Here is a 17996-nt window from a genome sequence, read left to right on the forward strand (position 1 = left end):
ATTATAGTATTCATTTAAATCATAATACTATGTATTTTAGCTTACTGTGTCTTTTTAAATCCCTATTTTTGCAACGTCATCGTACAGTCCGTATTCGCGGTTAGATACGGTTTGTACAGATTCGTATCTGTACAAACCGTATCTAGACATCGTTGTCTAATTAGCTAAGAGACAAAAAGGCATAAAGTAGTAGGAGGTTCAAATTTTATTAAGAAAATGTATAATGTAATAGTAGGTTATTGACGTGTATAATTTGTTTCACAGATTCTAATTATTCATCTCGTGGTGGGTTAGCAGAAGATGGCGACTCTGGTGCTTCTTCGTCGACAGATTCGATGTCAGATCAATCCTCTTCATCGGATAAGGGAAAGAAGCGTAAACGTCTAACAAATTNATCCTGACGGGCGAGCGCGTGACATTCGACTGATATAATACCCGCCGGCGGGGCGCTTCGCTGTAGGTAATTATCGGATGTACCGCGCGGAGTGAGCCAGGCCTGACCATGGCAGAAGAGTGCTACCACAACATTATCTTGTAATAAATAAGAGGCCGACAAAGGCGACTGATGCCCATTTTCACCATCAATCCGTAATTTTGAAGTGACCCCTATGGTAATAAATAACAGGATTTTTTTCAAAGGGGTCACATAAATAGGCATTGATAGTGAAAACGGGCTTGTGTTTCTTCAGCCACTTCACCAGCCGTTATGTTGTCCTGAAGAAGTGGTGGTAGGGCAAGCTGTATTAAGAATTTTAATTTGGTAGTTATCCGCTTTATTAATCCATTAATTTTCCCACCAGCTGAGATAGTCACGACGTCGAAAGGGGGTAAGGTGTTGCTTCTAGCTGGACACAGATACCACAGGGAATATGGCAACGAGGTGAGGAGCTACTGGCGCTGCACCAAGCGCGCCTCGATGGCTTGCCGTAGCAAAGTGAGGATCATACATGGGAGGATACTGGTCGGCCAGGGGCACAATCATCACTGAAGGTCAAATACCTGCCTTGTTATGCATAAATGTTATAAATAATTAAAGGTTTGGCCAAACCAACGCGATCACACGCAATCAGCCGGCGTGCAGCGATGGCAATCAATGTATTTAAAGCCTTGTATCCACTTGAGCATGCTCAGGCGAATGAGCGGCTCATTTGGCCAAGCCGCTCAAGTGGAGACGCCTGAGCACGCTCGGACTCGGCCAAATGAGCCGCTCATTCGCCTGAGCATGCTCAAGTGGATACAAGGCTTAAGTCTGGTCGCCATCGCTGCACGCCGGCTGATCGCGTTGGTTTGGCTGAACCTTAAAAACGGAAATAACCGAATGGTGAAATTCGTTCGTTCTAGAAATCGAAGAAACTATTGTGAACCCACTAATAGCATTTGAATATTTACCTTAATAGGTACAAAGGGTTAAAGGATTTGTCACGTCATAAATTATGTGAATAAGTAGACATAAGATATTATATTTTGTGACAAATTTACTTAGGTTCATAACTATATTAGAAGTGTATTCGTAATAAACGTGAATTAGCACACGTTAATAAGTCATAGAATTATATAATTTGTGACGAATTTACTACTGCTTTTCCCTGTGACAATTCGACTCTGTAGGCTACTATTATGTATTCTGTGTCTGTAGTAATTCGAGAATAATTCCAGCCAATAATTTGGTTGGCTCAAAATTAAATTCACAAATTAAATCAACACTTCACTTATTTGATTTTAAAATACTTGTTCAATTACTTTCTTGTCCGCGCCATTTATACTAATGATTTATATCTATTTGTCCAAAGTTTATAAAAAATAAAACGTGATAGCTTCTAGAAGAATATTGTGAAAAAATATTGTGATGTCAGTGATGTCACATGTATATTTAGAGTTAAAAAGATTTGGGACCAAGCGCACATGACATTAATCTTATGGTATACATTAACTTATTTACATTCAAAAGTGTAATGTCCAATCTAGCTTGTAGTAGTATTTTTAATTAAATTACTTTAATTTAAAATACCTAATTCGGGTGTATATTTTATGTTATGGAATAAACTCCTAAAAAAATGAGGAATGTTTTGAATAAAAATAAATAATGTTGTTGTTTTCTGTTAAACCAAATTGAAGAATGTTATAACGTAGAATAAGAATTTATAGTAACTTAATTTTACTTAGGTTTTAATAATTGTTTTCGTTATTACTTTTACAAACTCTATGGTCTGTATTTTTAATATTATGTTCAATCCTGGTATCAAAAATAAAGTATCCATTACTTTGACTTGTTACAAAAATTGTTATATAGTTCAAATAATTATTTACTTACTAATAATAAAGATATCTTAATAATAATAAAAAACAGGAGTTATTGATATTGCCCACATTAGTATGAACTTTGAGGAGGTTTAATTAAGTATTAAAACACTGGGTTATTTCTACATGTAATTTTTTTCTCACAGATTATTCATTATCTCGTGGTGGGTTAGCAGAAGATGGCGACTCCGGTGCTTCTTCGTCGACAGATTCGATGTCAGATCAATCCTCTTCATCGGATAAGGGAAAGAAGCGTAAACGTCTAAGAAATTATAAAAATTGGAAGGATACAAGAAAGGAAAACAAAATACTTATTAATCATGGTAGACAACACCTTTCGCTAAAGGGACGTCTTATTGAAGCGAAAAAAATGGGCGACCCTTGCTGCTGCACTCAACATAAATGTAAAACTAAATTTACTGAAGCTGAAAGAATTGAGATATTCGATAAATTCTGGAAATTGGGATCTATTGAAAAGCGATGGTTATTTATTGTTAACCACACAAAAAAAATGTTAACGAAACGGAATGCGCGGCAGCCTGCACGTCAGAGACATTTTACTTACAAATATTATTTACCAAAACCCAACTCTGATGGTCTTAGTCAGACTCAAATAGCCGTATGCCAAATAATGTTTGTGCGTACTCTTGGCATGAGTCATGATGTCATTAAAACAGCATGGGAAAAGTACGATAAAAATGGAAGTATACAAAAAGACATGAGGGGGCGACACACTAAAAATCGGAAAGTTAGCAATGAATAATGTAATCAATGGCCGGACTTACAATAATATCGTGACAAAGCCGCTACTTACTATCCGTCAATACAGAGATATTGTGTAATCCTAATCACAAAAATGAAGCCTACTTCGATAAATTTACTGTTCTTTACAATCATTTGAGTACAAGTTGGCCATTGCCATTCTTAAAGAAAAAACAAATAAAAAGTCAACTTTTCTTGTATTTTCGTTTTTTACTCTTATTCACGCATTTTTTATATTATAGTATTCATTTAAATCATAATACTATGTATTTTAGCTTACTGTGTCTTTTTAAATCCCTATTTTTGCAACGTCATCGTACAGTCCGTATTCGCGGTTAGATACGGTTTGTACAGATACGACGTCTAATTAGCTAAGAGAAAAAAAGGCATGAAGTGCTAGGAGGTTCAAATTTTATTACGAAAATGTATAATGTTAGTAGGTTAATGACGTGTATAATTTGTTTCACAGATTCTAATTATTCATCTCGTGGTAGGTTAGCAGAAGATGGCGACTCTGGTGCTTCTTCGTCGACAGATTCGATGTCAGATCAATCCTCTTCATCGGATAAGGGCAAGAAGCGTAAACGTCTAACAAATTATAAAAATTGGAAGGATACCAGAAAATCAAGAAGGGAAAACAAAATACTTGTTAATTATGGTAGACAACACCTTTCACGAAAGGGACGTCTGATTGCAGCGAAAAAAATGGGCGACTCTTGCTACTGCACTAAACAATGCGAAACTAAATTTACAGAAGCTGAAAGAATTGAGATATTCAACAATTTTTGGGGATTGGGATCTAATGAAAAGCGATGGTTATTTATTGTTAACCACTCAAATAAAATGCTTAAAAATAGATCAAAGCAGCGGGGTGAGCCCGTACGTAACAGAAAGTATACTTACAAATATTATTTACCTAAAACTAACTCTGATGGTTTTAGTCAGACTCAAATAGCTGTATGCCGATTAATGTTTGTGCGTACTCTTAATACTAGTTCTAACATCATTAAAACAGCATGGCAAAAGTACGATGAAAATGGAATTATACAACAAGACATGAGGGGGCGACATGCTAAAAATCGGAAAGTTAGCAATGAATAAGTCGGTGTGCGCTCATTTGGTACGTTTGACTTATAATGTAATCCATGGCAGGACTTACAATAATATCGTTACAAAGCCGATACTTACTGTTCGTCAATACAGAGATATTGTATAATCCTAATCACAAAAATGAAGCCTACTTCGATAAAACTGTTCTTTTCAATCATTTGAGTACAAGTTGGTCATTGCCATTCTTGAAGGAAAAATAAATAAAAGTGATTTTTTCTTGTATTTCCGTTTTTTACTTTTATTTACGTATTTTTTTTTTACATTTATTCAATAAAGTATTTATTATATAATATTCATCTAAGTCATACTGGGTATTTTAGTTTACTGTCTTTTTAAAGTCCCTATTTTTTGCAACGTCATCGTTCAGTTCGTCTTCGCGGTCAGATACGGTTTATACAGATACGATGTCTAATTAGCTAAGCATGTAGTTGTAGGAGGTTCAAATTACATATAGTATTACGAAAATGTATAATGCAATAGTAGGTTAACAACGTATATAATTTGTTTCACAGATTTCAATTATCCATTATCACATGAGTTAGCAGAAGTTGACGACTCCGATGCTTCTTCGTCGACAGATTCGATGTCAGATCAATCCTCTTCATCGGATAAGGGCAAGAAGCGTAAACGTCTTACAAATTATAAACATTGGAAGGATACCAAAAAACACCTTTCAAGAAAGGAAAACAAAATACTTAATTATCATAGTGGACAACACAATTCACTGTGGGGACGTCTTATTGGAGCAAAAAAAATGGGTGACTCTTGCTACTGCACTAAACAATGCCAAACTAAATTTACAGAAGCTGAAAGAATTGAGATATTCAAAAAATTTTGGGGATTGCGATCTAAGGAAAAGCGATGGTTATTTCTTGTCAACCACTCAAAAAAATTGCTTAAAAATAGATCAAGGCAGCGGGGTGAGCCCGTACGTAACCGACAGTTTACTTACAAATATTATTTACCTAAAACTAACTCTGATGGTATTAGTCAGACTCAAATAACCGTATGCCGATTAATGTTTATGCGTACTCTTGATACTAGTTATTACATCGTTACAAGGGCATGGCAAAATTATTTAAAATGATTAACTGGTCTTTGAAATCGTTTGAGTACTAGTTGGTCATTGCCATTCTTGAAGGCAAAATAAATAAAAAGTAAAATTTTTTTGTTTTTCCGTTTTTTCTTTTATTTCCTTATTTTTTTATATAATATTCGTTAAAAAATTCTTGTNTTTCTTGTTTTTCCGTTTTTTACTTTTATTTTTTACATAATATTCATTTAAATCATACAGGTATTTTAGTTTAGCTGTGTCTTTTTCCTTACCTATTTTTTGTAACGTCACGTCATCGTACAGTTCGTCTACGCGGTCAGATACGGTTTATACAGCAGATCATATCTGCTGTATCATATCTGTCTAATTAGCTAAGCATGATGTTGTAGGAGGTTTAAATTATACACGGTGTTACTTTCCATCCTTGTCATATTCACAGAGACAAAAGTAGCAAAAAATACCTACTATTTCAGATAAACAAGAGACTCCCATAAAGAAAGCACTAAGTTTTTAGCAAATTTGGTTTTGCAGTACAAATTGGAATAAACCAATTTTGTCCCGCACGTTCAACAGGCGCAATATTGCAATGAACCTAGTGGTCGTCAGCTTTTTACAAAAGTGTCAAATATAACTTTAAGAACAATAGATTGCAATAGATATTTGAAAATAGAAAGATTCATTGTCGCCATTGCCAACAAGTGATGTGCATGTGTTACGTAAATTAGTTATGTGTAGCAGATTGTCGATAAAATAAAATACTCAAGATTAAAAAACAAAATTATAGGGCATTCTTTTATATTTACCTCTGTAAATATGACAAGAATGCAAAGTAACACCGTGTATTACGAAAATGTATAATGTAATAGTAGGTTAACGACGTGTATAATTTGTTTTACAGATTCCAATTATTCATTATCTCGTGATGGGTTAGCAGAATTCGGCATGAGGTAGAAATGATGCTTACGCCGGGAGCAGCAAACACTGCGTTACCGTGTTTCGGATGTGAGATCTGCACTCAGGAGGATTTGATGAGTGCTACTGACAACGCCACTCTTGTGGCGGAGTTTTGGGCTGACACTGTGTAGGTTTGTTGTCGACACGAAAAGAAGAAGAAGCAAAATTCGACGACTCCGATGGTTCCTCGTCGAAAGATTCGATGTCAGATCAATCCTCTTCATCGGTTAAGGGCAAGAAGCGTAAATATCTAACCAATTATGAAAATTGGAAGGCTACCAAAAAACACCTTTCAAGAAAGGAAAACAAAATACTTATTACCTAATCATGGTAGACAACACCTTTCACAAAAGGGACGTCTTATTGAAGCGAAAAAAATGGGCGACCCTTGCTGCTGCACTAAACAATGCGAAACTAAATTCACAGAAGCTGAAAGAATTGGGATATTCAATATATTTTGGAAATTGGGATCTAATGAAAAGCGATGGTTATTTATTGTTAACCACTCAAAAAAAATGATTAAAAATAGGTTAACGCAACAGGAGCCCGTACGTAACAGACAGTATACTTACAAATATTATTTACCAAAAACTAACTCTGATGGTCATAGTCAGACTCAAATAGCCGTATGCCAATTAATGTTTGTGCGCACTCTTGATACTAGTTATCACATCGTTACAAGGGAATGGCAAAAGTACGATGAAAATGGAATTATACAAAAAGACATGAGGGGGCGACATGCCAAAAATCGGAAAATTAGCAAATGAATAAGTCGGTGTGCGCTCATGTCAATTTCTGCTGCCGAAATTAGTTTCACCCGTACGTTTGACTTATAATGTAATCAATGGCTGGACTTACAGTAGTATCGTGACCGTGACAAAGCACCTATGTCCGTCAATATTGTATAATCTCACTCACAAAACTGAATCCTATTTTGAGTCCAAGTTGGCCATTGCCAATTGCCATACTTATAGAAAAAACAAATAAAAAGTGAATTTTCTTACATTTCCGTTTTTACTTTTTATTATACCTTGTAAAAATATTTTTTAAATAATATTCATTTAAATCATACCAGGTATTTTAGTTTACTGTGTCTCTTTAAAATCCCTATTTTTTGCAACGTCATCGTACAGTTTGTCTTCGCGATCAGATACGGTTTTTACAAATACGATGTCTAATTAGCTAAGAGACGAAAAGACATGAAGTTGTAGGAGGTTCAAATTATATTACGAAATTACAAAATGTAAGAGTAAGTTAACGCTGCATATATGTATAATTTGTTTCACAGATTTTTTCAATGATTCATTATCACGTGATGGCTCCGAACCATTTGGCGACTCCGATGCTTCTTCCTCGACAAATTCAATGTCTGATGAATCCTCTCCATCGGTTAAGGGCAAGAAGCGTAAACTTCAAACAAATTATGAAAATTGGAAGGATACCAAAAGGAAAATACTTGTCAATCATGGAAAACAACATATTTCAAGAAAGGGACGTCTTATTGCAGCGAAAAAAATGGGCGACCCTTGCTACTGCACTAAACTTACATGTGAAACTAAATTTACAGAAGCTGAAAGACTTGAGATATTCAACAATTTTTGGGGATTAGGATCCAGGGAGAAGCGATGGTTATTTCTTGTTAATCACTCAAAAAAAATGCTTAAAAATAGAATATTGCGAAGGGAAGAATCCATTCGTAAATCTCGGAGACAGTTTACTTACAAATATTATTTACCAAAAACTAATTCTGATGGTCTTAGTCAGAGTCAAATAACCGTATGCCTAGTAATGTTTTCACGTACTCTTGACATTAGTTACACAACCGTTGTAAAAGCATGGCAAAAGTACGATGAAAAAAATGGAATTATACAAAAAGATATGTCGGGGCGATATGCCAGAAATCGGAAAAGTAGCAGTTAATAGGTCGGTGTGCGCTCATGCTACTTACATGATGTCAAAATACATATTACGGGAAATTAGTTTCACCCATGTTTGACTTGTAAACCTACAGGTAATCAATGGCCGGACTAAAGCTTCAACCACACCAACGTGTGCAGGCCCCCTAGACAAAACGCACTTTTTGATCGAATCGAAAATCGAATCCGTCAAAACTCCATACAAAAAAGGGGCTTTTCGACCACTTTTCGACTGGTTTGCGATTATAATTTGCACTTTGTCTAGACCCACAGATCGCCATAGCCGGCGCGACCTACCAATGACAGGTCGCGCGACCTATGACAATTCACGCGACCTGTCATTTCCCTATGATCGAGCCGGCGATGGCAATCTGCACGCGTTGGTGTGGTTGAAGCATTAAAATAACACAATGACAGAGCTGCTACTGTCAGCCAATACAGAGATATTGTAACCTCTCACTTTAATTAACGTACTTGTAAGAAGCATAGTACCGAGTGACTCACAAAATTGAAGCCTAAGCTGAGTTGCACCACCTAACTTTAACGGTAACTATGACGATAACCGATGCTTTTTGTATGGAGTTTGACAGATTTTTTACGTTTTTAAAGTTAAAGTAAGATGGTGCAACCCAGCCTTTTTATTTTTTGCAATCTTTTGAGTAAAAATTAGCCATTGCCCAATTTTATTATTCTTAAAGGAAACAATAAAAAGTTAATTTCCTTTTTTTATTTTATTTACCTAAATTATTTTTACACTTTTATTTAAATCGTGCTGTTTTAGTTTACTGTGTTATTTTTCAGAGTATGGACTCACGGATTGTAGAAATACGAGAAATTGTTGGAAGTTCAGATAAGTTACAAAAATATTATATTGTAATACTAGGTTAACGCTATGTGTTTGTTTCACAGATTTCAATTATTCATTATCACGTGATGGCTCCGAACAATTTGGCGACTCCGATGCTTCTTCGTCGACAGATTCGATGTCTGATCAATTCTCCGAATCCTCTCCTTTGGTTAAGGACAAGAAGCATAAACGTCTAATAAATTATGAAAATTGGATGGATAATAAAAGAAAAGTACTTGTCAATCATGGCAAACAACATATTTCAAGAAAGGGACGTCTTATTGCAGCGAAAAAAATGGGCGACCCTTGCTACTGCACTAAACTTAAATGTGAAACTAAATTTACAGAAGATGAAAGAATTGAGATATTCAATAAGTTTTGGGAATTGGGAGATAGGGAAAAACAATGGTTGTTTATTGTTAACCACTCAAAAAAACTGCTTAAAAATAGAATTTTGCGACGAGAGCCCTTACGTAACAGATCGTTTACTTACAAATATTATTTACCAAAAACCAGCTCGGATGGTCTTAGTGAGACTCCAGTAAATGTATGCAGTTTAATGTTTGTACGTACTCTTGACGTTGCTTCTAAAACCGTTACAACCGCGTGGAAAAAGTGCGATGAAAATGGAATCATACAAAAAGACATGAGGGGGCGACATACCAAAAAAAGGAAAATTAGCAATGAAACTATTAAGTCGGTGTGCGCTCATGTTAAATTCTGCCGCCAAACTTCAAAAAACATATTACTTGAAAAGACTATTACCCATATGTTTGCCTTGTATAATCAATGGCCGGGCTTAGAAAAATATCGTGATAGAGCAGCCACTGTCCGTCAATATAGAGATATTGTAAACTCTTACTTGAAGCCTCGTAAAAAGTATAAGTAGCAAGACTGANAGGAACTGAAAACTGATAAATTACGTACCTACTTAATATTTATTGTTACATGTAATGTACGAAGTTGATTGCCCAAATATTACTAAAGTAAACAAATAAAAATATCAATTACTGAAAATTCCGTTTTTTATTTGATAATAAAAATAATCTTATTCTAAAATCTTTATGAGATTCTCTTCACTATAGTAAGTTTCATTCGTTGAAAATAGATTCGTTACAACTTGAATAGCGCGTGAATTTCTCACGAGAATTATTACGAGGTGTGACGCTTTTATCATTCTTTTTTTCCCTGTCATTATTCGACTAAGGTTCAAATCGACAATTTACAAATCGCCCCTTTATTTTACAGAGAGATTTTATAATAATAATGTGTATAGATTATAGTTTTAAGTGTCATTTAATAATGAAAAAAAGATTCGAATTGGAATTTCGTGTTAACTGTGTTACAAGTTGCATTCCAGGACCTTTATTTCGTGAGACGCCATGGGGAGACATAATCCTCTTTTTGAACGGCCATAAGTACGTCGGCGATCGAAATAAGGGTTATCGTAGAATCTGGAGATGTGTCAAGAGGGTGACCAGCTGTTGCCCCGTCATGGTCCTGACTATAAATCAGCAGATAGTAAATGTTCTTAATAAACATAACCACGCTCTATAATAAATAGGCTAACGCCCGTGTTCACAAACATTACTATGTCTCACAGTGTGCGTGGACGCACAGGGTGACATACGAATCAATCACAAAGCTCTATTTAACGCTGTACGTTCGATTTGCTGCTTCACTTAAGCAAGCATCGTTTATGAATACGGGTGTTACAATTACATTACATTCTTTATTGATCTTGAAATCAGGTTGTGAATTATCTTATGAGTAAGACTTATCAATTTTTTTTAAAAAATATTGTAGATTTCGATTAAAATTTATTTTATTCATTCTTTATGTAAGCACGTTTTTTATCTACCTAGCTACTGTAGTTTTCCACAAAGGTGTGGGTAGAGTGATGTTCTTAAGACAATAATCTTATCTGCAGAAGTAATAAAAAAGTTGCATATTTACGATGGCTGTTATATTTATATAAAAAAATCTCTATATTAGTACTAAGTAGTTTGTTAATTCGATTTTAGTTGTTGAAATGTCGTTTTCCGCACAGATATTTCATGCATTTTGCTAGAAGATGTATGCAACATGAGTGTTAATTACAATACATGTAGTGATTTTTATGTGATTAATTTTTAATTTACAATAAGTATTGTAGTTTGTGGTTTGGTTTTGTGTTTTTGTACTATGTTTTCCTTTACGTAATTTTTTATACAGTGTGAGTCACGTTAAAGTGTACATATGAAAATAGATGAAACTAGACCTATTTTTATCGACAAAAAAGAGGTCAAAATTTTTTTGAGATTTTTTTTTTTTAAATTTTGTAGAATTTTTTTTCTTCCAATTACTTATTGTAAAGAAAACGTAATAACTTTTAAACTAAGCGGTATATCCTGATAAAATAAAAACAGTAATAATGTTAAATAACAGGCGATACTAAACAAATGCATAAAAAACACAAAAAATGCCAACAAATAATAAAAAATGTTACTTTTTAAAAAAAATCTGCTTTTAAATTCGTGTTTTTTTGGTTATTTGATAAATTTCTCCAAAAAATGCCCCTATAACCGGTGGTTTTTATTACTTTGTATTATTCTCTATCGTATTACCTTCGTAAAACCAAAAATCGCATGTCTCTATCCCTATCACAACGTTTGCAATGATCGTTTGAACTAAGCCTCTCCGGGCGTGCCATTCAACGCTTCGTTAACAACGAAACTGAAAATGGCTCTAGATTTGTAATTTTGATAAAGACAAGTTAGATTTCAAATAAAAACAAAAGATTTCGAAGTAAAATAAGCATTTTAGTAAAAATTAAAATTGTCTCTACCTGTAGCGGAGAATAATGTTGTGGCAGGCCTTTGTTCAAACGATCATAGCAAATGTTGTGATAGGGATAGAGACATGCGATTTTTGGTTTTACAAAGATAATACGATAGAGAATAATACAAAGTAATAAAAACCACCTGTTATAGGGGCATTTTTTGGAGTTTATCAAATAACCAAAAAACACGAATTTTTAAGCAGATTTTTTTCAAAAAGTATCAATTTTTATTATTTGTTGGCATTTTTTGTGTATTTTATGTATTTTTTTAGTATCGCCTGTTATTTAGCATTATTACTGTTTTTATTTTATCAGGATATATCGCTTAGTTTAAAAGTTATTACGTTTTCTTTACAATAAGTAATTGGAAGAAAAAAAATTCTACAAAAAATTTTAAAAAATCTCAAAAAATTTTTGACCTCTTTTTTGTCGATAAAAATAGGTCTACTTTCATCTATTTTCATATGTACACTTTAACGTGACTCACACCGTATATTATTTCAACATTGTTAAGAATTGTTATTATCTTCTAAAAATAAGTAACTTGTGTTTAGTGTGTGTATGTGAATGAGACTTTTTTTTTAATGAATGTTTTCCATAATATTTGTTTAAAAGTAGTTTTTCTCAAGAGAAAATGCAGCATTATGTTTATTACAATATTCAAAAGTAGTGCTTCATTGTTTACTATGATTCTGTTATTGTCCTTTTTTAATATACATTTTGCTTTTTGTGAGCAATTAAATCGTCTCTAATTGTTGTTTTTACAAATGTATGCTTAAAAGGTAATAAAGTTGATGAAAGATAAAGATGGATTTAAGATAATATGTGTACAATATGTCTTAAGTTATTGCACAGGCTTACATTTTATCCTTAATTTATGTACTTAATAATGATGTTTGTGACTCAACCGGTAAACTTATTACAGTCGAAGAAAACACTACTATGAACTTAATAATAAGCGAAGTTCACACACAAGCTAACGACAATTTTTCTGATGACGACGTCATTGAAGTTGTAAGAGATGAAGCACCCATTGAAATACTATCAGACGGTGAAGAAAATGAACGTGAGAAAAATAATCAAAGCCAGGATACTGCTATACAAGATTTTCATTTTACATCAGTACCCACTATTCTAGAAACTCAAAACGATCAAAGTATAGACACTACTGTAGATCCTCTTCTTAGCAACACGGGTTTTGTAAGCTCAGAACATGAAGCACATGATAAATCGCCCATAAAATCCGATGCAATGGTTGACGAAACACCAACTAACAATACCATCAATGGAAATAAAGATACTGCGGATCTAACTCACTCTAATAATGATAAAGATAATTTTGAACGGGATAGTGAACAATCAGTTGACCCATTGTCAGAGAAATCATTAAAACAATTGCAGGAGGNACAAGAGGTTCAAGATCTTGAAAAGACTTCAGAAGAGAAAGCTAAGAATGATTAAAATTGTTTAAAATTATCTTCTTTATTTGTTATTATTACTTGATCTAAAGAGAAACTAACAATGATGGAAATTATTTATAATTATCTTCTTTTTTGTGATTACTTAATCTAATAAAAATATTAAATTAATGAACTGCTGTTTGAACTTTGAGAATTTTTTGAGAATTGACATCACCCTATTTATTGTAGCTGTAATTTCAGTTCTTATTTATGTTCTGGTTTGGGGATTTTTTTTTTGTTTCAGCGCAAGTAATAAGCATCGACTTCACATTGCACAAGAGCAAAAGAGGTGCATTGATTCTGGTTTGCGATGGTTTTAAATATCGAAGAGATTACTTGCACGGCGAGAGAGTGTCGTGGAGATGTGTCCGAAGACAGTGGGGGTGCAAAGCGACCGTTGGCACTGTTGGGAATGAACTAGTCAAGTTGTCTGGGGTGCATTCCCACCCCCCAGAAGATGCCGATGATATAATGTAAAATGTTGTTCATATTGGTCAAAGAATAAATTGAAAATACCAAATCATTTTATGAGAGTTGATTCATGTGTGGTGTATATTTTACAAATTATATATTTGCCTTACTAGCGATAAGACATTATAGTATAGTTTAGAAAAATAATTTGTGTTAATAAATTATGAAATTTCTTAGACCTACTGTATAATTTTGTGCACGCATCAATCTAAACGCTTTTTGGGAGCAGGAAAGCAGCATTTCGTCATCAGTAAGAGAAACTGTAGGTCCGAATTCTGAAAATAATCACACTGTCCTACAGAACTATTTCTGTAGTCTAGTGTTAGAATTTTATCACTATGTGTAATAGGAACCTTCATATCTACAGGGAAAATCCATTATGTTGCGCATTTTTCTTCAAATATGAATGTTGCCTCATACAAAAACGACACTTGTTAATACTAGCTGAATTTTTGGACGGCTCTACCCATATCTACACGTACCCTTTATACAAACCCTAATATGGGAAGAGGCAATACACCTTTATCTGAATGAATCAGGTGCGGTATACTAATCGATTCCTCCCTTCCAGGGCTGGACCTCAAGACAGTGGCTTTCCAGGATGAGAACGGGCGGAGAGTTCTCATGGTTGGTGACAAGCGCTTCATGAGGCACTACGTGAATAGCAGGGGACGCATCCGATGGAGATGCTGTAAGTCCTTCAATAGATGTCGCGCCATCGCCATTACTGATGGCATGCATATCGTCAAACTCAACGATAGGCACAACCACATATAAATAGTAACTTTCAAATTAAGCGACCGCAATGATATTAAAGAACTATAGATATGTTACGTTCATAGAAATTACGATTTTAATCCGTGCCGAGCTATTCCAAATTGCACACATTGACAAATGTAACTGATAAGTGAAACAAAAGATACGAAATAGCACGCAAATGAAAGAGATAGCTATAGTTTTAACGATTCTGCACTAACTAATCTATGTCCGCAGCGCACGCATCCTTATCGCTCTAACGTCAAAACAAGATCGCTTTCTCTTTCTTAACTTGAACATGGCGCATGGCGTCTTGATTGTTTGCATAAATAATTGAAAATATAAATACTAAATAATTTTGCATAATCACATGTGGTAAGAGATCCCTTGTATTTTGTTTACTTTAGAGTCATAATTGGTACACTTTCGAAACACACACGATGGCATTTTTTATTTATTTTGGTAAGAACAGGGAGCTATTCCAAATTGCACACATTGACAAATGTAACTGATAAGTGAAACAAAAGATACGAAATAGCACGCAAATGAAAGAGATAGCTATAGTTTTAACGATTCTGCACTAACTAATCTATGTCCGCAGCGCACGCATCCTTATCGCTCTAACGTCAAAACAAGATCGCTTTCTCTTTCTTAACTTGAACATGGCGCATGGCGTCTTGATTGTTTGCATAAATAATTGAAAATATAAATACTAAATAATTTTGCATAATCACATGTGGTAAGAGATCCCTTGTATTTTGTTTACTTTAGAGTCATAATTGGTACACTTTCGAAACATACACGATGGCATTTTTTATTTATTTTGGTAAGAACACAGGAACTTACGGTGTGGTACACGCGATTGCGCACGACGCAGGCCACACGAAGACTAAACACAAGACGTCCCAATTGGGACGTATTTGAGTATTCACAGCGCGAGCGCTTATAACATATCTGCTTTTGTTTTTATATAATATCATTGAGCGACCGTGAATTTTAGTAATAATAGAATTAAAACTGGCAAGATATTTTTGCCTCTACCTGTGTCTCTGTATAAAACAATAATTATAGAATTAAACAATAATACTATTTATGTTACTGATTAATTTTGAAGATATCAAAGTGACGTGTCTGTGAATTTTTGAATTTAAATTACATTTTAACATTTTTATTATAGCGCTTTTACAGATTTATTTAATAGTAAATACCGTTTGCAATTGCATGACGAGTATCTAATATTAATAATATTATTATGTTAAGTAGCAAAATATTGCCAGTACCTATGTATTTGGTAGTGGCTTTGTAGTACTAATTACCCTACGTATGATAAAGTGTAAACTTATATACGAATTTCTTGTAAATAGTCATGTGAATTGATAATTTAAAGAAAATATTTACCTACTTGCATTATAGCCTGACCAGGAACATAAAAACCCTCGCCATGTTGCGGAAAACTAATGGTACTAATTTCTTTTAATGGCAACAGTAACTGAAAACTTCATTGACATGTCACCTTGCATGTCAGTCTATTGTTGTCAAAGTGTAAACAAACTTTATTTTAAATGTTTGCAATTGATTTTGTGAATTAAATTGCTAAAATATTTTTATAGTCGTGAAAGAAAAGTGGTTCACGATGTGTTAATGTATTTGTCGAAGAGAAATAATATAAGGATTCGGACAATATTTTCATTGAATAATGTTTCCGACAAAGGTTGTCAAATTGACTGACATGTTTATCGTATAGTACAGTCCACTATGAAAATTAGCTGTAGTCTGTTTCAACTACCTATTTTAATGTTTTTTGTCACTTTCTAAGCTTTGAATTTTATGGAATTGGGAAAGAAGTACCGAGTTTGAAGCGTTCATGAGCAGACATTGCAGTTGAATATTCAAGTTCTGAATTTGATTATTGATGAATAATAAAATAAATCCTACTAGCTCGATTGATGGTTTCATTTAATTTATTTAAACCAGGTTTCCTTTAATAATATTTTTCGTTAATTTATGAAAATATCAAATTAGCCCGTAATCCTGAGTCCTGGTACATAAATTTAGCCTATTAATTTAACACATGTACGACTGTACTCAGTGTTGCACTATCAAATGCAATTGAAGCGCCTCTATGCCAGGGTTTTTATGTTCCTGGTCAGACTATACAATAATTTGTAAGGCTGGGTTGCACCATCTTACTTTAACTTTGACAAACGTCAAAAATCTGTCAAACTCTATACAAAAAGCACTGGTTATCGTTAGAGTTACAGTCAAAGTTAGGTGGTGCAACTCAGCCCAAGTGTTTTAGTTTTAAGCCATTATCATAAAACATTTGAATACCTAGGTAGGTTTTGTGTATTCATTCATCATTCGTGTTTAAGTGCGAGTAGGAATGATATTTTCTTTTGGTACTTATTTTATTTTTACTGATAAGCCGTGTTTTCTGTAGTTTATTTTGTGTTTGATACATTAATAAGTATAATAAATATGTAATTTTATAAGACGTCCGTTTTTACTTATTATATTTTTAACAATTGTTTATGTTTTAGAGACGTCTCTTGAATGTAAAACAATAAATAAATTATTATGTTTATTGCAGTGAATTTATCCGCATTTTCAATTATTTTCATTAAAAACCATAATAACATAATATGAAATTAACATAGGTAGCTAGACCTTACAATACGATGGTATGCTGATCTGAAGTGCAGTCAGGGAATAAAACAAGTCAAATTACAAAACGTACATACTTTGGTACCGCGGGCTTACGCAAGCCATCGCTATCTAGTTTTAAAAAAATACTAACTTTTATTATTCGAGCATCAAAGACGAGGCCTCGAATCCAGTTACATTCTGATGAAAACTAGTGACTAAATCGCTGTCATTATTGCTATCGTAGATACTTACTATTCAGTAGTGATGAGGATTCGCCTTACTTGACCAGGCGGTAGAGATTTCAAAGGTCCAGTAGCTACCTAAGCCTAATTTTTTAAATTTATAAAAATTTTAAAAATCTCAGGCTCATTATTTTTTTATTTTACCAACATAAACTCCATTTACTATGCACAATACTAGTAAGTAAATATGAAAGGGTTATGACAGTATACGTGTTTAGTTTCTATGCAATTTGACAGTCGGCTCAATAAGCTGAGGCGCAGTATTGCGCACGTTGTTTCTTGACCAAAACTATTTACTCGTACTTCTATTCCCAATATCTTGGATAAAGTCAACCTTAAAGGAGACCGAGGAGAGTTGTGACTTTTTTTATTACCTTATAGGCACAACTCTCCCCTGTTACAACTCCTGTCTCCCCTAGATAACAACTGAATCCTCCGGAACACATTATCCAAAAAGTATCATCTAAATGTGCACTCAAAAACTAATAGAAGAGAATAGGTATTCCATTGTACTGTGCCTACTTCCAGGAAATCCAGGGGAACTGCCCGTGGTCGCGTTCGAGGAGCTGAAAGGGCGACAGGTGCTGATGGTCGGCAACCAGCGGTTCAACAGGCACTACGTCAACAACGGCCGCACCCGCTGGCGTTGCTTCAGGTCC

General features: G+C 34.1%; 2 protein-coding genes across 2 annotated transcripts; both read left to right on the forward strand.

Annotated features, from left to right (window-relative positions):
• Window positions 1-253: 253 nt before the first annotated feature.
• LOC114362978 (uncharacterized) lies at window positions 254-4344 on the forward strand. The gene is made up of 2 exons (XM_028318566.1): window positions 254-349; window positions 3615-4344. The coding sequence occupies exons 1-2, from the start codon at window positions 336-338 to the stop codon at window positions 4159-4161; spliced, it is 561 nt and encodes a 186-aa protein (XP_028174367.1). The 5' UTR covers window positions 254-335; the 3' UTR covers window positions 4162-4344.
• A 9088-nt stretch (window positions 4345-13432) lies between these two features.
• On the forward strand, window positions 13433-14535 carry LOC114362971 (FLYWCH-type zinc finger-containing protein 1-like). The gene is made up of 2 exons (XM_028318560.1): window positions 13433-13695; window positions 14265-14535. The coding sequence occupies exons 1-2, from the start codon at window positions 13433-13435 to the stop codon at window positions 14296-14298; spliced, it is 297 nt and encodes a 98-aa protein (XP_028174361.1). The 3' UTR covers window positions 14299-14535.
• Window positions 14536-17996: the final 3461 nt, after the last annotated feature.

Source organism: Ostrinia furnacalis, unplaced genomic scaffold (assembly GCF_004193835.3).
Source record: "Ostrinia furnacalis isolate ACB-3 unplaced genomic scaffold, ASM419383v2 OfSCF6932, whole genome shotgun sequence".
NCBI classification, from domain to species: Eukaryota; Metazoa; Arthropoda; class Insecta; order Lepidoptera; family Crambidae; genus Ostrinia; species Ostrinia furnacalis.

Excerpts from the sequence above, each read along its gene's own strand:
- LOC114362971 (XM_028318560.1), top strand. The coding sequence starts at position 13,433 with ATGTTCTGGTTTGGGGATTTTTTTTTTGTTTCAGCGCAAGTAATAAGC. Across the intron at positions 13,696-14,264 it reads GAAGATGCCGATGATATAAT|GGCTGGACCTCAAGACAGTG; the intron begins GTAAAATGTTGT and ends CCTCCCTTCCAG.